Source organism: Grus americana, chromosome 2 (genome assembly GCF_028858705.1).
Source record: "Grus americana isolate bGruAme1 chromosome 2, bGruAme1.mat, whole genome shotgun sequence".
NCBI lineage: Eukaryota > Metazoa > Chordata > Aves > Gruiformes > Gruidae > Grus > Grus americana.
The window spans coordinates 108,954,061-108,977,624 of NC_072853.1; the positions used below are offsets into that span (position 1 = coordinate 108,954,061).

At 36.1% G+C, this 23,564-nt stretch overlaps 1 protein-coding gene across 2 annotated transcripts in view; it reads right to left on the minus strand.

The window, feature by feature from the left end:
* CNTNAP2 (contactin associated protein 2) overlaps positions 1–23,564 on the minus strand; it is a 1,227,525-nt gene that overhangs the window by 629,938 nt on the left and 574,023 nt on the right. The window contains exons 5-7 of one of the 2 annotated variants that reach the window (XM_054815498.1): positions 9,470–9,640; positions 6,936–7,120; positions 3,591–3,734 (exon numbers count right to left, since the gene is read on the minus strand). In XM_054815498.1, the coding sequence (XP_054671473.1) occupies positions 3,591–3,734; positions 6,936–7,120; positions 9,470–9,640 (500 nt within the window). Of the gene's footprint in view, positions 1–3,590; positions 3,735–6,935; positions 7,121–9,469; positions 9,674–23,564 lie in introns of both variants that reach the window. The other variant, XM_054815497.1, reaches the window with a different exon arrangement.

Sequence of the window (23,564 nt, forward strand, 5' to 3'; positions counted from 1 at the left end):
TTCTGTAGGTTCAGAGTGACTTGCTGTATAGTTCTCTGGGCAATGACATCTGGAAGTCAAACATATACTGTGCATTTATACTAAAACTGTTGGTCTTATCAGAGAATTTTTCATACTACATTGGAAGGTAAATGGTGAAAGCATCTTAATTTGGGTAGCTTGAGCTTTGTTTCATGATCTTTAATCTGTGTTCCAAATTAGCTTCATGTTTACTTCTAATAAATCAATTTTGCCTATCCACATTCAGACGTTATCCCTCGTGAAAATACTATTGGGTCTTAAAACCTTTCCCAATTAATAGAGCTACTTGTAGCTCCCAAAAGAGGGAATGAGTTTATTAAGACTACAATACCTGTTAAATCAGGATGGATCATACAGTATAGGCAATGTACTGTTTATCATGTTATTTCACTATTTTTCTCTAAAATAGCTTATTACTCACCTTTGAGCTTAACGTAATGTTCACTTAATATAGATCATTTAAAGAAAACACTAATCTTAAGTTTGTATATGATTGCACTCAGTAATACATGGCATAGGAGCTGCAGAACTGGTTGGAGCATAGACCTAGTGGATGTAAGGGACAGTAGCAAATATGATTCTCCTCAGCATTTTTCAGTTACAGGCATTAAAATTGGAGACATTGTTGGAAACTAAATCCAATTAGTATTCACACTGCCTGCCCTTAATCTACCTCTGGGTAGGAAAATTTGATAAATTGACTAAATTCCTAAACTCAAATTTCTCTGGACTTCTTCTTGTTAGCTGCATATTCCAGTCTCTTCTCACTGGTGGTACAAGGCTCAATGTTCTTCAGTTATGCAAGGCAATAAAAGCTTGTTATATTTTAGTAGAAAACATAGAAAAGATGGACTGGAAGATTGTTTAGAAGTGAATTCCCTGTTTCTGTCTTAGTCCTGAGTCAAGTTTTATACCAGAGTTAGCACCTACTGTGCTAGTTAGTTACTACCAACTCTTGTTTGCAACTTGGTTCAGGAGAAAAGCTGACACTTAGATTCTCTGTCTCGGCTGTCCTTTTCTCCCTGACTCTCCCTTTTGAGCATCTTTATCATTTGCCTCATTTATCTTATATGAAAACAAATCAGGCTCCATTAATAAGAACAACAGTTACTGCTCAAGATCACCCATCTGACTCATTCTCCCCAAAGAGCTGTTGCCGTATTACATATCACAAAGGACTGCCGAACTTTTCTTCCCATATTCTTACCCTATAAATCTAAAAGAAATACATTTTTAAAGTCAGTGTTGGACTTTATTTAAATATAAAATACTTCCAAATTCTCTTTACATCCTTACTCTTCAATAGATTAAAGAGATGCTTGGTGGTGCTTTTTTGATCATAACACCTATGTATATGAGACCTACAATTTTTTTTAACCAGTTTTGTTCAGAGACAAATCAAGATTATTATCTTATTATCATCTTTGATTCTCCTGGCCCCCTCATTCTGTAACATTAACTTGTCAACTTCTTTTCACTGTGTGATTTCTGAAATTCAACTATCTGCATCTAAGAATATTTTTTTTCTTCTGTCTCATACCTCTTTAATATTCTTCTTTCCTCTGTTTTTTCCCCCCTTATGATACTTCTCATCACCATAGAGATTTCTTTGCTGGTGTTCCACTTCATTACATTTTGTTCATCTTGCCTCTTCATATAATATACTGTTTAGGGCAGGGTGTGCCTACTGGTTTTGTACAGGATCTCCTACAACAGAGCTTTGATCTTTGTTGGATTGCTTAAGTGCCATCATCATAAACATGATTAACAACAACAGTAGTCTCAACTGAGTCTATTTTTCATGCTAAATCAGGCTAAAAACTAGGAGAAAAAAGCTTTTGTAAGAAACATAAAAATCCATGTTGATTTAGTTAGAGTAAAATTGATTTTGCTTTTGAAGAGCTGAAGCCATTTAAGTAATTCTACTGAAAACAAAGGTCACTTCTATTTTTATAGCCATTCTCAGAATTGGAAATCAACAGAACCATCAAATTAAACTAGCATGCCATAGCCTCTTGATGTAGCACTAACACTGCCAAAGCTTCTTATATGGATTTTACTTTCATGTTACAGGTAACAGAAGTTTAAAAAGAAAGAAAAAAACAAACAAATAAACAAAACCCAGATTATTTTACAGAGACTTTACAGGCCTGCTAGCTATGCCACACTTTTGAAAGAATAGGATTTGCACTACAGAAACCTCTTAAGTAACACTTATGTTCCGGAAGAGGCTTTAAGAATATGTCCTACTAACTTGCAGTGGACTCGACTGTGCAAAATGGAAAGATTGCTCCTACACAAAGATCGTTTTCTGAATCAGGCATCAATCTTTGAAAATCATGGTTACATTACAAGCTTAAAATGCACTGCAGGCAGGAAATCAGAGGCAATTTTGGAAAAAAAAAAAAAGTCAAAGATTCAGGAGTTCATGTGATTAGGTCGAAAAAATTCTACAAATGGAGTCTTCCTCCACAGCATATGTATCATGTTCTTTGCCTTTGCAATTTTGAAGAAATTTATGTATAGAAAGGTTTCCAAATATCAGGCTGTATTACTGAGTGTGTATAGGCAAACATCACATATTCAAAATTGTCCTTCGTATGCTTTGATCATTTACCCACATTGTTCATACAATTACATAGAATTACTATCCAAGGAGTAATCACATGGCAATCAATCCTTTGCACTTCTTCATCACTGGATATGTAAATCTTCACTATTTATTACATAAAGAGGAAAGCAATAGTGGAACCATGCATATTGTTAGCAGGACTTTTTGAAGGCTGTAAACTTGTACAGAAGAAAGCCTTGAACAACTTATTCAGACCATCTCAAACTCATGGCAATAATACATTTATTTCCTACCTACATTGCCTTCTTATGCCAACAAGCAATTTTAGTAACATTTAGAGCCTTAAAAATACAGTAATTAAGGTACATTCTTTCTTAATCACCCTGCCCATAAAGCCACAAATTTGAACATGAAAGCAACTATGAATGCTTAAGCAAGAGAAAAAATAGAATAAAATGTTAACAAGCTCTGTAATGTTAATAAGCTAAATAATGATTTTCAATTATATTATCTTGAGGCTTTTCAGAGCTACCAGAAAGGCTGTAGAAGCGTTGCCTTCCAACAACTTCTGCACTCCAGCAATCCAACTAGCTCTGCAGGGATGGAAGATACCAGGATTTAAAGCCACGAGAAAGCTGCAATTGATTTAGTAATAAATCTTGTCTGCACTGTTTTTGGACTACTATAATTTGGGAGGAAAGGAAAGAAATACTTATTGGTTCTGCTGATTTTCTTTTAAAAAGTACTTATCTGATACTGAAGGTTAATTTTGGAAAGAAGAAACAGAACCCCAGAAGTAAAATGCTCAGACATAATAATAAAAAAAAGTCATAAAGGTACATACAATAAGATCTTTGGGTATGTGATAAAATTTGTTTTGTGTTCTGTATCATTCCAGTATATCACAAGGGTATCAGCTACACACACTCACAAACTTTCTAGTCTCCTTTAGAAGGAGAAGTAGAAGTTTCAGATAACCATTAAATTATGCTCTTACCACATTAGAAGGTTCCAATTTCTTCCTCTTGGCAAGGTCAGTGATATTATTGCCATTGTAGTTGATGCTCTCCATGCAGCCTTTGAAATTTTTCCGACTGTTAGAACTTGGCTTTCCAGAAAAAGGCATGCCTCCAAAGGTTATCTTAGAATGAAACAGAAGATGGTTGATAGTTATGGGAGGACAAAGACTTTTTAACAAATTTGCTGTAGATGTATTTGCTTTCTTTGAACACTCAAACATGGCAAATGTGAGAGCCAGCAACACTGCTTACCAGAAAAAGGAAGTATCAAATAAGCACTACAAAAGCAGAAAAAAAATCTATAATGAATTTGTGATTGCAAATATTCATGGTAGTAAATCCTAAATGTTATTACAACTGTCCAAATAGCGAGCAGACAATAACATCACAGTTATTCATATATGCACTGATCTTCTGATCGCCACTGAACAATAAGTGTTTCAAAGAACTTTGAATAAATGTCCATCCCACTATTTTTCTAAAGAAGAGTAGATATGAAATTAGCCGGATAATCTGATTGGAATCATTCACTCAGCTCTAACTGTGTGCCAGAGCTCAGAATACAACACAGCAGTTGTGGGCTTCCAATATGATGCATTTGTTTCCTTTAATGCTTATATAGCTACTTTATCCAGAAGAATTTTACAGAATCATGTAAAGATGCTAACTCCTGTTAGACAGGATCACCTTCCACTACTGAGAACATGATTTTATCATGCAGTTATAGTCAATGAGGAGTTACCACATGACTTAGCAGGCCAAATCATCTCCACAGAGATGAGGACAACCACCACAAAGACTCAGCCATCAAGGTCAAAGAGGAATTGTTTTTCTCTTAATGCTGAATTTCATTACCCTAAAACACTGGGTTATGCAGAATCTCTAGTGCTAAAAACTGAAGAAAAACAAATATTTTACAAACTAAAAATGTTCATCTCTTATGAAGTCTCTCCCTGTCACTCCATATACAGGGTAGAGACTATACAGGTCTCTACCACATCAGGGTCTTTTCTGAAACGTTTGGAAGTGAATAAATGCTACATGTTTTCATTAGTATTTTGCAATCCAAATGTGAAGAATAAGGGACTCAGGAGATTGATCCCTGCAATTTACATTAAGTATTTATATCCAATAGATGATGGCATAAATAATGACACTTAGCTTCCCTGACCCACAAATGCTCACAAAAATGTCTGTTTGTAGTCTGCTGCTGAGATTTGACAGAGCCAAGCTTTTAAGTATCATTCGTTGTTAATTCCACTTGTTGTTACTGAGAGCAGGAAAACGCAGCTCTAGGGACACATTTTCCATTTTAAAAGTGTGTAAAATATCACTTTCTACCCCAAAGAGGAGGCTTTGACTTGGCATACAAGAACTAAAGCTATACAGCTGAAAACTAAAATATAAATAGCACACACCAGCTATGTAAAAGTGTTTTGCAGACACATCCTCAGGTATTATAAATTGACATGACTTGACTTTAGAGAAGATACAGCACTTTACATGAACTGAAGAATGTGACTGTAGTATTTTAATGGTTATCAAACATTCTTTTGCATGTTATAGTCATGTGTTTGGACAAAAGAAAATGAAAGCATTTTGAAGAAAAGGAGAAAAATTGCAAAAAATATGTACTATGACAGTGAGTTAAGAGGGACTTATAGGATTTTTTTTTTTACCTTGAAAATGCGATCAGAACTGGTGTTTATTCCTCTTTTGTGCTTACTTAACTTTTCTGAAAGAGATTAACCTAGAAACTATTTTTTCTATGAAAAATAGTTTTGACTCTTTCAGGTTTATCCACTGTGATTAATTTAGCCCAAGGGCAACATATTTAAATTTAGTATGTGATGACTAACTCCAAAACCAGTGAGATAATTGAGTGGAAAGGAAGAAGAGGTTAAGACTCTTGCATTTGCATGAACCACAGAAACACATATCCACACACACTCGATTAAGTTCGATTAAACACAAGGGGATCCATGTAACTGGAGACTGAAATGTATCTTTGAGAACTGACAGTGAGGTTTCTAATGTCAGAGAAGAGAGGAGGGTGAATCTCCTGGATTCTACTCTTACTAGGGGTAAACTTTTTGTATGCAATATATTACGTAAACATGCTACATAAATATATACTTTTATATATATATAAACATATATATATATGCATGCAAATTGCCCAACCCTGGCTTATGGCATTCAGCCTAACTTTTTCTGTAGTTCACTCACTTTAAAATCTTTAATAAAACCTATTTTTCTCAGTTTTCAGTAGCTCAGTTTAGATCTTTTGTGCTCGATGAGTAGTAGAGGTACAGGCAAATCTGTTCACTACCTTCTCTTTACAACTGCTAACAAAGAAGGCATTCATAAAGATTTGTTGGAATGTGAGTAAATATCTGATTTGGTAACATTTACAATCAAAAGTAATTTTTTCAAATATTCATATCATATTCTTGATCAAAATATTGTTAATAAAAACATCAATACAAAAGTTAATTCAAATTTTTCTTCATTACATCATTTTGATTCCCTCTCACTGCTTACAAAGTTGCAAGGATGGAAATATCTGTATTTGGCTCAGCCAACTACATTAATTCTCATTAGAAACAGTAAAGACTGCAAGAAAATCATTATACAAAGTTTGTAATAACCAACGTGCTGAATTTCATGTAAAAATTTAGAGGAACTGAACAAGTTCATCATAATAGCAGATGCCAGAGTGTAATTAAACAAAAAATCCTCATTTATTTACTACCAACACTTGTGTACATTAACCTGACTGATTAAACAAAAGTTTTCTTAGAACTTTCCTAACTCTTTATTGCTTCTTTATAAAAATAAGTTATTGATGGCATATTTGTGAAAATACAAGGAAGTACCTACCTACCTAAGACAAGAAAGATCAAGATCCATATTAGTAAAAAGTTTCTAATCTGCTTCCTTTGCTAAAAATTAATACTAATTGTCACCACAGAATGAGGCTTTCTGATTCAGGTACAAAATTATCACCTGAATGGAATAACAGATGGTATGATTTATTTTTAATCTATTTCCTGCTTACAGCAGCTGCTTTTAGAGATTTTGAAAGTAGTGTATGCTTAGCTTGCTGAATAACGTAGATCTCCCGTTTTAAAACAAAAGGCTGAGATGACTTACAGAGAAAGAACAGTGTTGGGAAGAAAATTTCAGGAAATTTAAGGAAAAAAATAATTAAAACAAATGTACAAAACCAGTACCAAAACATCTTAAATTATATTAGTTTCTTTTCTTATTGGACTTATCTTTATAAGCCAATTTGAATGAAAACAAGTTTCACTGTCTACCTCATAATCCAGGTCCAAGTAATCAAATTCTCCATTGGTTCTGAAATGCTGCATGTGTCTGTCCAGGGTGAGATTGATGTTTCTCCCGTGGCGCTCTATGATGATGGAGTGCCAGTGGTGATCGTCTAAGAGGCTGCCTGTCATCACAGATGTGTGGCCATAAATAGAGCCAAGCTGGTTGCTGCCTAAGATGAGAATAGAAACAATAGCACCTCATACCAGTTAGGCAAACATTTTCCTCTTGCTCTGTTCATATTTCACCTGAATCATACCAGGCACACAATAAGCTGGAGGAAGTCGGTCTGCTATGAGGTTAAGATCTGCCGATTGGGGAGGGTTGCTGCCATAAATACAAATAGCTAGATCAAATACAGCAAGTATCTGATCAGTGAACTGTATAGTTATTGTAATAGCAGTTATTTGGAGGCGAACCAGAGAAGCAGTATCTACTTTCAGTTGTAAAGTTGTTTTCATCTAGGGGTTTTCTGTGTTTTCATCTAGGGGTTTTCTGTGTTTTCATCCCTACACTGCAGAAATGAAGAGCTGTCACCTTTGGGCCAGGTCCTGAGCTGCTCTGGAACTGTACCAATTTACAGCTGTAGAGGAGGACATGGTGCCTCATAACAGACGTTTGTAACAAACCCTCTTTTCAGTCTGATAACAGCAAACACTTAAATATGCACTTCATGGACTCTGCCAGTATAGCTATACCACTGTGCGTATAGGAAAAGGCTCAATGCAGACTGAGCTAACAGCAGCAAAAAATGTCTTCTGCGAACATAGCTTATTTCGGTCTTTCCTTCTGCAGCAACCTTCCTATTCTGGAAGTCAAACTACTAGCAAGAGTACAATTTTGTAGTTCTCTGCTGTGTTTTCATGGGGCTTTTGCCAGTGCAGCTATGCTAGTCAGACATCACATCTCATTGCAATCTGACTGACATAGCTAAGCCAGCAAAGGTTGATTGCATGGATCTCAACTGAAGCAGCAAATGACTAATTCAGCAGTAAGTTTAAAAAATTGCTGCGCTGCCCAATAACTCAGTGCAATCTTCCATGTTCTGAATACATGAGGACCTAAAGCATTTTTGGAGCTGAGAATTTCTTACCATCAAGCATGCCTGCAACTCAGACATCTAAGGCTTGTGCATGTCAATAACACATTCTGGCAAATCACAATTCCATAGCTTAAGATATTATTCCCCTACAAATGACCATGCTGCCTTTTTGCCGAAGGTCACTGATCCTTCAACAGCTGTTGGTTAAAAAAATAAAAAATAAAAAATTCCATGCATGTCCATGAGCCTCAGTTCCTTCAATGCAAAGTCAAATCCAGTGCAAAACACAACCTAAGTCTACCTCATCCCCTCATCCTCCTCCCCACTGATGTTTGAAACTAAGTTACTGGATTTTACTGGGCTAAATGAACATGCTTTTCCACTGACTCTGGCATGAAGACAATACTCTCAGGCGGAGGAAGAGTAACACCATAAACCATTACTTCCGTTTATTAAGTAAGTGTGTCTCACAGGGCCTATTCCCATTTATCACCCTAGTGATTTAATAACATCCCCACCAAGCACACACATGGAAGTTATAATAGCTTATAAAGACAGACTGAACTGAAGAATATGGAGAAACTGGAAATGAATGGGCTGGCATTGCAATTAAAATTGTCAAAAATAGATAGCTGCTGTAGGAAGATGTGCTTTCCTCCTCCTCATCTACTCATGTTGATCTTTAGAAAAAGCACAGGAGAAAATGCTAGTGGAAATAATTACTATTCAATGTAAATAATGAAGAGAATAATTTACTCTTCAAATGTCTGTAAGAGAACTAAAGTAAGTTACATGGAATCTTTTTGTAAAACTCTTTTGTTTGAAAGGAAAAAAAACCACCTGAAACCAGATAAATCTGGGGTTTTTCCTAATAAATGTACTTTATAAATCAGGTCACTCATGAGCCTGTAGTCTTTCACTGCGAGGGAGAAAGGAGGCTGGAACTAGAGTAACATATACAGAACTCCATTGTGTGATCACCTGATAAACAGGTATGTCTTCTATCCTTTCCTAGCCCTACTTCTCAGATTATAGAAAGGCTGCTGAACCTCAACTTCATGTGGCCTGTAGCTTTCCAGATGATACTTTTTCTGCTGCAAGGTTCCTAAGGGTGGCCTTTACTCCTCTAGCACTGATGACAGTGTCCTCTCACACAAAGGCACAGCTGAGGCCAAATATTCTAAAAATTCTAGCAACAACTTTTTTTTGTTTGTGGCAAGTTTCTAAGGACAATATATTGCTGATCTTGTTTTTCTGTATGATCTTATTTTCATGGTATCTCACACAGACTATAAAGGAAGGAATGGAACAGAAAAAAAACCCCAAACATATAGAAAGGGAATGAACAACATTTTTGCCAAATCATCTGATTAAATGATGTGGCCTACCATATCACTGGGGAAAAAAGGATGTAATATTTGACCTAAAATTTTCTCGGGAGGGTTAAAAAGTACACAAAACCAAACAATCAAAGCATACCTAAATTTAAACTTAGAACAAGTTTGGCTTTCTTCAGTTCCAAGGTGATATAGTCTCCTTGCTGTCCTTCTCCGTGGAAGATTACACCTTCGCTTTCAGAGGTTTTAAATTTCAGAGAGATGACATCTTTCAATGTTTTCATTTTCTTGTTCCTGAATCTGTATGGTAGCACTACATGGCCATCAAAATTTATAACATCAGCCCCTAAAGGAAAAAACAAATAACATTTTTGATGAGTGATTATATATTCCTGTGGCCACTAGAAAAACAGACATGCCATATGAAGATTGTACCTGAACAGAATAAAAAATGTGCAAGTGTGATATGCACTGTAAATACATTTTTCTTGACCACAATTTAATACTATAAAAAGTAGGAACTAGGCAGGACATAAATTTAATCCATATGACATAAAAAAGCAGATTTGGGGGGACAAAAACTACAACTGTACTCAATGTCTTTTGGTTTCTCTTAAATATAGTTGCTACCATGCACACTTTCCTAATTATAGTTGAAAATGGAAGACAAACTTCTGAGTGGTCATTAATAATTCATTTGATACCTCATTAAAGTCCAGTATAGAGATCTGTGAGGACTGTAAACAGTAAAACATAGGCCCAAGGAAATTGCCTAGCAATTTTTAAAGATTCTTCAAACTATATGTAAATGACAGGCATAAGCCTTGTCTAGTTCGGTTTTATACAGAAAACTTGGGTAAGTTGTGACCTCAACTAATTCTGACAAGAAAAAAAGAGTTCTGACATTTGGGCTAATTTTTGTTCCAGGTTTGGTTTTATTAAAAATCTGGGAAGAAAATTGAGAAATGCAATCATTATCATTTAAAGTCAATCCAATATTCATATAAATGTTGCATAGTGACACTACAAGATTTCATGTCGTCTTTTCAAGACTTAATCTCTACTCTAAAGAATGAGTCACAATTTTCTGGAGGCTAGATCCACAGTAAAAATAGCCACAGAACTTGATTCCGTTCAGCAGATGTACTTCTGCTGAGTATTGAATCTTGTATTTTCAGCAGAGCTCAGTAGAAGATTGTAAACAGACACTGATACCTAAAAATTTATACAGATTTAAGAAATCCCCTTTGTAAACTGCTTACCCTACAATCAATCACCAGTGTCTTAGCTACTATTTGTATAAGCATTTCATCCTCGGTAATCACAATGGACAATTTAAATAGTCACTAAGCAAAATTTTTAAAAAGGAATTAATAGAAAAAATGTTCATTTTTTTAAAGAAAAAATATTTTCCACCTATTTTCTTCAAAAACATTCACACTTCTTATTGGCATACCGTATTCATACCACTCATTTCATGCTCTGAATGAAATGAAGGATGCCATTTTATCATATATTCTTCAAGCACATCTGATTTTTCCCCTCTTCTGTGGGCAGCTCTTTGGTGACTGCTTGCAACTTTTTAAAATTCCTAACTTCTTTTTGCTATTATGGTGGGAAGTAATTTAAATCTTACAGACCCCCTCAAAAACACAGAAACAAACCCACTCAACAAGGGCATCACCAGCAGAGATAAAGAAGTCATTATTCCACTCTACTCAGCGCTTGTCAGGCCACACCTGGAATACTGTGTTCAGTTTAGTCCCCACTATACAAAAAAAGATGTGGACAGGCTGGAGAGGGTCCAGAGAAGGGCCATGATGATGATCAAAGGATTGGGAAGCCTACTGTAGGAGGAAAGGCTGAGAGAATTGGGTTTGTTCAGCCTTGAGAAAAGAAGGGTTAGAGATGACCTCATCACCATGTTCCAGTACTTAAAGGGTACAAACAAGACGGAGACTCCCTTTTTACAGGGAGTCACATGGAAAAGACAAGGAGGAATGGGTGCCTGTTACTCCTGTGGAGATTCTGATTGGAGTCTAGAGGAAAATTTTACACAATGACAATAATCAGCCATTGGAATAATCTCCCCAGGGGAGTGGTGGATTCCCCAACATTGGACACTTTTAAGATTTAGCTGGACAAGGTGCTGGGCCATCTTGTCTAGACGGAGCTTTTGCCAGGAAAGGTTGGACTAGATGATCCTTGAGGACCCTTCCAACCTGGTATTCTATGATACTATGATTCACTCCTGTTGTGTAATTAATGCAGAAGAATCTTTTAAAACTCCATTAAAACATTTTGTACACTATGCCTAAATAACTGCAGATATTTTCATTTGATTTTATATGGCCTACATTACTAGCTGATTATCCTAAAACTTGTTGCCTTTGTTCTTACAACATATGACAAACACACATTTTAAAAATGTTTACTTTCAACTAATCTTTGAAATAATATTTTACACCCCAATTCAGAGAAGTGCCTAAACAAATGTGTAAATCTTGAGAATTTAGGAACCACCAAAATGGTCTGCAGAGTCAATTTTTACTACTGTTATGTCCTCAATTATGCTTATGTATAGCTTCTGTATAGATTGCTTTTTCACATTCTATAATTTCCAGAAATACTTTTCACATTGATATAAGAGCTATTTCAGTGTCAAAGAAGAGCATTCAATCAAGCTTCATGATGTTTAGCATTTATTTCCTAGAGAAAAGGTTGTAAAGCCACAACCAATATTTCATAAATGATTTCTACTTCAGTGTTCAGTCAAAAAATCCACAACCTATCTTGTATTCACTAACTAAAACACACCCAATTGAGACTAAGACTTGCAGTCATGTTGATTAAATGCCTATTCGTACATCCTTACATCATTTAGCATAGTAAGTTTTCAAATATAAAGACCAACACATTATGCTTCCATCATTCAGGATTTTCCCCACAAATCACTAATATAATAAATAGTTCTTTACTACCTCCAGGTTGTTTTGCTGACACAATGATCCTGTGCATGCTGATAAAGTATGTGATATCTGTTTCTGGTTTATATAACCATTTGTCCTCTATACTTCTTTAATAAATCTGTATGTATAATTACAATATGGTTGTTATCCTCAGTTGACACAAACCGTTGACTCTCTAGGGATTATTTCAAATTGCAGAAGTTAAGAACTTAGCTACCTTGCAGAAACCATGTTTACAGTTCCTAAGACTGACAAGGAGGAAACATGACAGTGGACAGCTGTTGACCTATAGATCCACCTAATTTATACTAAAGATAAAATTATGGATCTCAGCACAGTGTGTATCTCAGAGCTTGTGATTTTACCTTCACAATGCTGCTGATTTTTAAGCTTAAGAGTTTTTAAATATAAGTAACATTTTCTGCAAAACAGCATCAAGTATATGTATTTCAGAGTCTACCTGAGATCAAAATGTAAGACATACTACCTCATACTCGCTCATACTCACACACTGGCCACTAGTATTAATGGAAGGAGCATTAAGCATGTCAAAAAAAGCTGTGTTAAATCTGAAAGCAAGTCTAATCACCCTGCTCACCTTTTCAAGTTAGATCAGAAAAAAGTCACAGAAATAAACTTTCTTTATCTACTCGCAGCAGCCAAAGACTTCACAAAATTCTTCCTGTGAGAGTCAAAGAGATCTCACAGACTGAGGACACAGATGCATGCAAATTTCTTTATGTCTCCATAAGATGTTGTCCCTCTCCTTTCAGAAAGATTAATAGACATATGCAATGCATTTGTGTTTCACATTAGTTTATTAACATATTTGAACCGGTAGTAGCTGACTGTCATCAAACAGATGGGTAATAGTCACTGAAAGATTTGAAGACTATTTCCAATGGCCAAGTTTTTTTTTTTTTTTTAATGCATAGACTTTTTCATGGATCACAATGATCCATTATCATGTCTGTGGAAAGGAGGTCAAAGGGAAGAATTCTAAATTTCTGAATTTTTAGTTTCCACCACTTCTTCAAATTATAGAGAACCATATGCTGAATCTTCCATAGCATTCTCTCCCCCTTAATTACCAGGCTAGAAATAACCCATGCCATGTACATGTTCCATTCCTGACATTACTTGCATCACATAACTGGAATCACCAGTTCTAAACTCTTCTTGCCATTAGAAAGACGAGAGGCAGGTAGACAGAGATGTTATTTGCACAATAATCATGCAATTTCTGTTCATCTCTGCTTCTGATTGAACTAAGCCTCTTGGATCCAAAGGTGTCAGATTTATTGTTAGCAGTCCAATTCTGCAATGAAACACATTACAATCGTATAACTTGAACCCACACCCAAATCTTCCTAAACCTGCAAGATTTTTGATGAAATGACAAACTTTGATCCCTTTATTGTTTATGCAAACTAATTGGTGAAGAAATTTTATTCAGTAGATAAAATGTGAGCATTACGAATTGACCGCAATATCCCATATTTGTTAGTATATAATATATATCTCATGTATATCAGAATGCAGCAATATATATTAGAAATATCACTTTACTTTACAAAACACATCTTACAATGCCCATTCCAATAATAAATCCGTATTAAGCTCTAAGCGCAACTAAAAGTCTCAGCCTGGTCTGGTTCTTCTGAATGACAAATTCCAGCAATGTGAATCAGCTCAAAATTAAATATCAGAATGGTATGTTGTATTTGTGGTGCAAGAAATCCATTACAGTTATTAGCATGCAAGAAGGACACATTTTCACAGGCACAGATGCAGATGTTGCTCTCAGAAATGAGGCTACTCTGGTTCATATTCTGACTTTGTATTCAGAAGCAACAGTATGTTAGTTCAGAGGTGAGGTTATCTTATATACGCTCACAGCTCAAGTAAATACATTACTTCTGGAGTTTGTTTTGAAGAAAGAAAGAAAATGGTTAGAAAAATATTGTAACAGATTATATCAACCCGTTGTTTTTGCTTGCTTTACAAGCTGTCAAGAGATCCAAGAAATGTCTTCTTGAGATTTTTCTATGTACTTTTAGAAAAGAAATTTTAGAAAAGCATGAAATCTGTCTATGGAAAAAATATCTACATGAAAGTCACTCTGTTACCACAAAAATCATACTTCTATGTAAAGCAAATTTGCTATACCGATTATACTCTCTTGAATCTACGTACAACTGCCTTGAACAAACACTACAAATGAAAGAAAACTGGTGGACATTAAAGCTTAAGTACCTTTCATAACAAATACACATCATAAAAAAAATGATTCCATATATAATGTCAGAGACTCATTTCCACTAACATTTGTTAAATTTACTTTCTGATGTTTATAGGAACCCCTATATGGAGTATATAATCTTTCCCCTAAGGCCACCTGGTACCACTTTGTAACATCTGCAAAAGTCACCTTAACAATCAGGCATCTGATCCAGACCTGATCAGGACAATGACTTGACTTCTGTGAGTTTGTGGATCCACAACATGTAGCCCATGAAAAGGCAAACATCGCTTTTGTACCTATGCCATTGTTGCAGTTATGCATATGTGTTCTTCACATCAATCCTTGAAGCAAATTCATATCACACACTTTAAAAAAGCTGAGTAAAAGTAGCCTGTTTTTCCAAAACCTGGCCCTGAATTACCTTGTTTTGAAAATCATTCAATTAAAAAAAGAAACAGCGGTAATCTTTGATTAAGCAGGTTTTTTTATGCATAGCTGTGCTGGCAGCAGGCACATGGGTCTGCATGATAATTCAATCACCTAAAGATTACATAGCAATTATGTTTAAGAGTTATCATACGTAGAACTGTGGTAATGACTTGTGTTCCTTCTATGATGACACTCAGCTATTTAATATCATGATAATTACCATGATGTGGAATAGTACTTAGACAGTAAACCATATAATTCTTATAATTGCAGTGTAAATATATAATTTTTCTCATCCTTAGCCACTGAACTACCAGCATTAGTAGGAAAGAGACCTAAGCCATCACATACAGTATATTCACCTGCATTCAGTGACGTCTGACTGTTCTCAGAGACTACTGCTGCAACAGGGGAAAATTTTTTTTAAAAAAGATAAAGTGCAAAAAAAGTGGGAAAGAGGGAAAGAGAGAGAAAGAGGAGAAAATGCAGAAAGATGGCAGGAAAAAGAAACTGACGATATCTTTTTTAAAAAAATGACATTTAAATAGAAGTCCAGCTCTGATTACTTCCATTTTGATTTCCTCTCAATTTGATTTCCTATGATATGGATGGACTGGATAACACTGTTGACATCTTAAAAATATAACACCACTTTCAGCTGGCTAGGAAGATGTATTAGGCCTTATCCCACTGTATGTCTGAGATGCCACATTAAAACCATTTCATTAGTTAATGGCATCACCACATTCAATTTTGCTCCAAAAAACCATGAAGTCAGGAAGCCTTAAAAATATCAACAGGAAACTGGGTGACCAATGTGACCCCACTTCCAAATATCAAAGCAAAATAAGTTACCAGTCACAAGTCTTCCTACCTATAGTTTTGACCAAATGCAGGATTTGGTAAAATTTCATCATGGAATCAAATCTGTATTAGGATATTGTATTTGGTGCTCCAAAATAATTTATTAGTTAATTATAAAGAAAAAAGTTTGAATCAGACTCAAGCTCCAGAACTTCTCTATTTCCTCCCTTTCTGGTGAGAGAAATATAACTATCCTCAATGTCAGCATCTGAAGGATGATGAAGAGCTCATTCATAAAGACTCAACACTGAGACTTTGGCACAGCTACTTAGCTACTTTGATCAAGGTACTGCCTGGAATTACTAAAAAATTCCTGTTATCAGACATGGTAAAATAACACTGATAAGAACAAAGCAGAACAGCAAATTACCTTCTGGAAAAATTACCATACAGCAAACAAAATCAACATTAGTAATTGCAAATTTAACATGTACACGTATTTGTAAATCACTGATGATCTCTGAATGTACAAAGCCTGTACAGAATATTTCACTGGGATTAAAAATACAAAAGTTCTGCATTACTGATCCACAGTGACCTCAGGTGAAATTTTCTCACTCCATTATCTCTCCTCCATTATCTCTATTTCATCTGCTTAAATCTTCTGTTTAGATTACAAGATTTTTAGGGAAAAGATCTTCACTTGTAGCATTCTTTTCTTACCCAATAATGTGAGCCTTAACCATGCACTGAGCATCTATCCTCTGAAAACATCAGAGACGCATCAAAGCATCTCTGGCTGGGGCAAAATGCTCCACATGTGTAGTTTCATTTGTTGTAGCTATTAGTCATGGGTACTAAAATATCATTATAACAAGTATATTATTTACATATTTTAACAGCAAAAATGAAGTTTTATCCTAACAAAGCAAAGGATAAGGCTCAAAATCACTCCCAAAACAAACTCTCGTTTTGTTACTACTCAGGATAAATTACATACACAGAAATTACTTCAGAAGACCCTAATCTACTTTTTCAGTAGTTCAAAATACTGTCAACATGATTGCATGTCAAATTTGCCACTGGAGTCTTTGCATCTCAAATCTCAGTGGCACTAAGTTAGCTGAGCTCATGTTAGAGATGCATTACTACATCTCATTGCACCAGAAAAATGAGGAAGCCGTGTCCCAGCACAGCAGTCAAAACATTGTCTCTGCTTTTGTTTTTTCACAATGAGGCAGAGAGCCAAAGGTACTGTGTTTGAACATTGCCTTCCGGCACTACAGTCCAGCCGTAAGGACATGGGCAACTCAGTGGCTTGAAATCTGCTGCAGCAACACCGACACTGCCTTTACTCTTTTTTTCAAAAGGCAATGTATATGCCTAGGGTGAAAAAACACCCTAAAACCTAATACAGATACAGATGTATCTTGCATATACAATAATGTATACCTCTTCATATTCTAGAAGCATAACGTGAAGGAAAATCAATTTTAATTTTCTGTTGCCTGCTTAACTTCCACTGCACTGAGTCTGAATCCTGTCATTATCTGTCATTGAATCCAACCCTATGTGATGTCAGTGCTTGAAAAAGAAAAAAAAAAATACTTTTGCTATGAGGTTTGGAATTTTTTTCTTGTTTTTCTTTACATTAGATATAATGTATATATGGTGATGCAGTATTAAAGTAGCAAAGAATGTTTTGTCAAGGTGTATTGTTAACTCAGTTCTTGGGTAAAAGGCACAAACTTTATTCTTATATTTTATCTACCTGCCAGAAACTCTGAAAGTAAATCTGTGAGGAAGTATTCACTAAGGTGGTGAAAATGGTTTGCCAAGTACTGAGTGCAATATCCACTGAAGATATGCCAACAGCACTTGGTACTTTTCAAGTTTTTTCTGAATTTCAAAGTATAGGCATTTTTTTCTATTATTATTATTATTATCACTGTTGTTATTATAATGCTGGTATACTACTACTCATTTCACTAGCTCTTTTGCAAATGTCTGTAAACATGTGGTTCTTTGTCTGGGATAATTTAATGTCTAATAAGAAACAAATAAAACAAGTAAAATGAATAAGCAGTGGAAGAAAAATAAAAAGGAAGGAAAACAATATAAAGAAAAGTAATCTAATGACCATGGCTAAAAGTTGTCGTGTCACCCTCCGCTTTTTTTTTAGTAGGACAATTGGGTTCTTTCTCTAATTTCTGTAGCTGTTAAACTATATTGCCACACAAGCTAATTGTTGCTTAAGACGATCATTTAGTGATGAGCGTATACACCAGTGCAGTGCTCTGCAGAGTTACACCTAACTTCTGGTTTGTATAATGTAAGATAAAAGAGGTTCTTGGGGAAAATCTGGGGGGGGGTCTGACAAGGCATTAGTTACAGCATACACAGAAGAAAACACTAAAATATTTGAAGTAAGACTTAGGAACTCAGATTAAGCTTCCAAATATGCCACAAAATTATTGTCTTAAGGGCCTGTATAACTAGGATGACTTTTCAAGCACTTAACACTATGGTTGATGATTTTTTTTCCGCCCGATCTTATGTAACATGAGTAAAATAAATTTCAAGTGAATTTTCTTTCATTAATTCTTCAGCTTTCAAAAAGACAACCTCATTTAAAAACCAAATGGGAACATTTTAAAATATGCTATTCTTATTCTATAAATTGGAGAAATGAGGCAATGGACATGTTTATGGTATACTTTGCAATTCAGCTTTAAGCTTATGCATCCTAAGCGCAGTTTACAAATTAGACCACACTGAATTCTATGCTCCTATAGTGGACTACTAACAGTACCAGAAAGAACTGAGGTAAGACTGCAATTCAAGATAATCTTTAGCTCAGATAAAACCTATTCGTTCCATAATCTACTCTGGTTTGAGTCCAGAAAGACAATTACGATGCGTAGCATTACATGCAGTCTATCCGAAGAACTCTGTTCATGGGGGAGATAGAAGACTGAGCACCACAAAAAATACAACTTCCATGGCAATATGTTTCTCTGCCTAATTCAAATTATTTAATTGCTTAAACAATGGGGTTTTGGGGTTTTTTTTCAACTAGAAAATCTCTGAGCTTACCTGTATATTGTAGTGACATTTTATAAACAAGGCTTTTTAACATAAGTTATGTTAATTACATAAGAATCTAATTGATCTTACTGTTAATGCACACTTCTCTTTAAGATAATTTCATTCAAATGGTTAAAGTTCAAATTAGGAAAAAAAATGGAAGGCTGTTCTGAAGTCTTGCTGAATCCTGACGTTGAAGGCCTGGGTATTTTTAACTATCTTTGAACTACAAGGTGCAAGTTAAACTGTGTAGTCTTAATCATCTCAAAGTTATACTGACATGAACATCATCTGCATTGATCACTGACAAAGTGAGAGGTGGTAGGTCATAAAATCATTCCCTTTTACAAATACCTCCTCCAGTGTTTCTGGCTGCAACAATCATGTTCTAGCTGATAATTTTCCAGGTCATAGCACAACAGTATTCACCAAATGGACAAAACAGAAGCAATTTAATACATAAGGTTTTATACTTTTAAAAGTTTCCATATGTATAGCATTATAAGGGTCATTTATGATTGTAAAAGTTAAAATTCAGACACCTTGCAACTATGCACTAGAAGCGGTAAATTGTTCTTTATGATTTATTATTATCTAGCTATGGTACTTCCAAATAAATTTGGTAAAAAATATATGAATAATTGAAATATTCTAAAGAAACTCAGCTTGTTGTATTTTATCATGTTGATTTACAAGTCAGAAGCCTCCCTCACAACCATAAATACATTTAGTTCTATCCTTCATTGTGAAACACGTCATTTGACATTGGATCTCAATGGGAACATTAAAGTGTATAATTAAACTCTGAAACCAGGTACAGTAAAGAACTTAATTTACTTGAAAATAGCTAGCCTCTACTAATGTTTTCACCGTTTATTAAAAAAGTAAATCACAAGAGCTCCAGGTCAATTAAAAAGGACAATTCTGACTCTCAGATAGTAAAACAGGTCTCAATGCTTATTAAACTGCTGAGCTCGTTCATTACTTAATGAAAAAAACTACAGCAAAGAAAGGAGCTGTACCACGTCATACAACATTTACACTCAATTTACTTGGTGAATAAATGAGCTACAAAATGGACAAGACAATCTATTAAAACATTAAGGAAACGGATGACTAGCTGGAGCCCTTGTTTTAATGTTTACAGCTGCATGAAAATAGGAAGACGCACAGTTGGCCTACAAAATACTGATTTCGAATTTCTTGTTCTAACTTCTTTTTGAGCTGACGCCACCCAATTCAATCATCTTTTAATGTCTGGATAGTCTAAGAATAGTCATTACTCAAGGCCAAATTATTCTTTCTGGCTCACATTCTATCCTTTATTCACATAATTGCTCTCAAACACATATTCTTTACTTCTTCCAATCATGGAGGTCATATATAAATTGAACAATCAAAGGGAGCTGCATACACACTGAGTAGCCTCCCTGTTGTCAAAGGCCACAAATGTGTGTCATTGAAGGCCATTTTCTAATGGATGTATTGTCTTCCCTTCCTTCTTGCAACTTTGTCTGACACTGCTAGTAACTCCATCTTGCTGCGCCAGTGTATTTTAGGAAAAGAGACACTAAGATGGAGTATATTGTTATTTTCAGCTACTGTATTTCAATTAAATATAATAAGTTAATAGAGGCAAATCCTTTAGCATAAATGATAGTGCAACAATTTTGTGCGTTTATAAGACAGTTCAGTTTCATTGTCACATTTCTAAATTACTCTGAGACAAACACCCTGGGTTTAGCACAGCATCAGAAAAACCTGACCACTGGAACTTGGTGTTGGGCAAATAATTCAAGATTAGTAATTCAGTCAATTATTTTTTCCTCTCTGTGCCTAACATCCAACATATTTATGACCATACATATCTCTAATGTTTTCTTTACTCAGTGTCATCTTGCACACTTTCATGTAAGAAAGGATATAATTTTCTAACTACTAAAATTTGAGCCCCAAACTCTATTGTGCATGGATGAAGTGGTGAACTTAATGGTGGCTGAATTCAGTGTTTTTCTATTACTTTTTATGTGTTTCAATGTCTATAATTAAAAAAACCCCAGCACTCATATTCCAGGTTATGAGTCAGGGCTTTATTTTCAGATGATCTAAGTTGATTTAGTTGTGCTTTGGTTCAGTGAAAGTCTAATAATTTACTCTAACATGCAGACGGGCATGCTGTTGTAATAGGGCATACAGTTGCCAATTTTAAGTGAATGAGTACTTTATTTGAATAACAATGAGTAAAAATTTAAGGACCTGGTACTGCATTGGCATCACTTGCAACTCTGTTTACACTCCACAGAAAAAAAAAAATCCCCAAATGATTCAATATACAGCAACATGAAATTCTCAACTTGCATTATACCAAGCATATAGAGTGAGATAGTTCTCTGAAAGGGAAAAAACCCCCCTTTGTTTCAGAAATGCTCTCCATAACAGGTAGTACTGCAGGTAAAAGCAGCTAAGAGCACGTAATCACAAAACCATTAAGATTGGAAGGGATCTCTAGAAATCGCCTAGTCCAACCCACTTGCTCAGAGTCTATTTGCACATGTTATTCTGCCAGAAGCACTGAGTTTCAGTTAACTGGGCTTTCATCTGTTCTCCTGACCGGAAACAGGAAATGGGACATTTGCTTTTACCAGCAAATTTCCCTTCTTTGCATTTATCAGGCTGCATGTTCCAAGGTCAATGATATATTGTGTCCCCCTCCTCACTGCCAGACATGACTTATCTATAACTTCTAGCAGGCTTTACAGTTTAAGATTTGCTGGTGTTGCAAAGTTTAAGACCTTCAAATTCCCCACTTCCCAGAACAGTTCTGTAGAGTCTTTCTTCAGGATGAGTTTATGGCATCTCAGCTGTTGCAACTGGCTGTTCCTCCCCTATGAATTGTACCATGCATTTCAGGCTTCCCTGCACAGTCAGTACCATCAATTCATTCTCCTCAACTCTGGATTACTCTCCATCACTAAAAGCTGAAAAAAGGCAGAAGGATGAGTGTTTCTTCTCAGGAAGAGTATAAGGAACTCCCTCATATCCAGTTAACACAGATTAACATGCAGCAGGTGCAATACTTACCATCACAGATACTGAAAAACATTACTGTTGTGATTTAAATTCCTCACCCACTACTACTGTTTTGCTTTTTCTGGCCTAATGGGTTAATTTCATTTAACTTTTCAAGCTCTAAAGTAAGTACAAACACTAGAATTTAAAACTATTGCTTGTTTCCTCAAACATTTTTGAAGTGACAGGCTCTACAGTTACAGGCTCCTGACAGAGCCTGTAAGGTGGAAGAGACACTCACATACAAACTTAAGACCAACCAGGCAGGCAGCTTTACTCACAGAGAGTTATTTTAGAAGCCAGAAGCCTTCCTTGCATTCCAGGATCTTTAAATTACGTAGTGTCCTTCAAGCCTCAGGCCCAAGGAGTTAAAACATAGCACGCCTTCTGTATCAAAGCAGCACATACACAGCTCCAAGCCCCCATGACATCAGTTCTTCCAACTTGCAAAAAACCCAAAAAGTAGGTAGGAGTTGGGTTCAACTCTCTTGGCCTGGAGAAGGAAGCGGGGAGGCAGGTCGCAGGAGCAGGCAGGAGATACCCCAGTAATAGCCCGGGCCAGAGGAGGTGGCAGGAGAGGCGGCATGGGGATCTGCACTGCCTGCCAGCGGGGACAAGCCCAGGTCTGTGGGCAACTGAGAAAGGGCTTCTCACCGGGACAGGAGGCCCATCTCTGGCACAGCACGGGGCCTTCCTGGGCAAGAGCACGGAGACCCATCTCCCCCTTGGCAGGCCCAGCTCCCAGCACAGCCCATCAGGCTCCCCGCATTCACTGCCACTAGCACCAGTTAACGGACCAGACGGCTTGCACCCCGAGCACTGGGTGGCAGCAGCAATGCAGCCTCGCTCAGGAAGGAGTAACCCAACAGGGACATACAAAATCCTCAGATTATGGTTTCCTGGAGAAGGAACTTTGAGGAGAACACAGGGAGATGACATTCCCTTACCAGGTGAAAGCACACTGTGGTGTGGGCTGCACGACGCCGACCTCTCAAGGCCGACGGAGTCGCCACGAGACTCAATTACTGAATGTCAGTGTGGGCTGATGGTAAGGCCCTGTGTCACTGCTGAACACTGTGTAAGTAAACTTGGTAAGACTCAGCAGAGTTCAGAACAGAAATGTCTCAACTGACACATCAAACTGCTTGCTTAAAGGTTGGGGAAATACAAGTTAAACCTTTTGCTCAGTAGAGTCATCAGATAAATAAGGGAAGGAAATGGCAGTTTGGGTTAATCAGTTTGAAATGTCTGGAAGGCTCAAAATATAGTAAGAATGTATCTTCAAGAATCCATTAGATTTTTTTTTCCCCCCCAAAAAATAAAGGAAGGCTGCATAACAGCATACATATAGCTTTTCTTTTAGATGGGAGCATTTTTCTTGTTGGGACCATTAATGTGTTATTAAAGGCAGCCAAACAATGTTTGCAAATGATTTGAAACAATACTTTCTTTCTCTCAGTCTTTAAATTATGCAAGATTTTTTTCAGATGATGGAAATATTGAAATACATTTGCAATTGTTATTTCCAAAAATCTGCTAACAAGTGTATTTGCCTCTTAAAAATAATTCATCCAGGTCTGTATGTTAGTGACTCTCACTACAGTAAATACTCATGTTCACACAATAGATGAAAT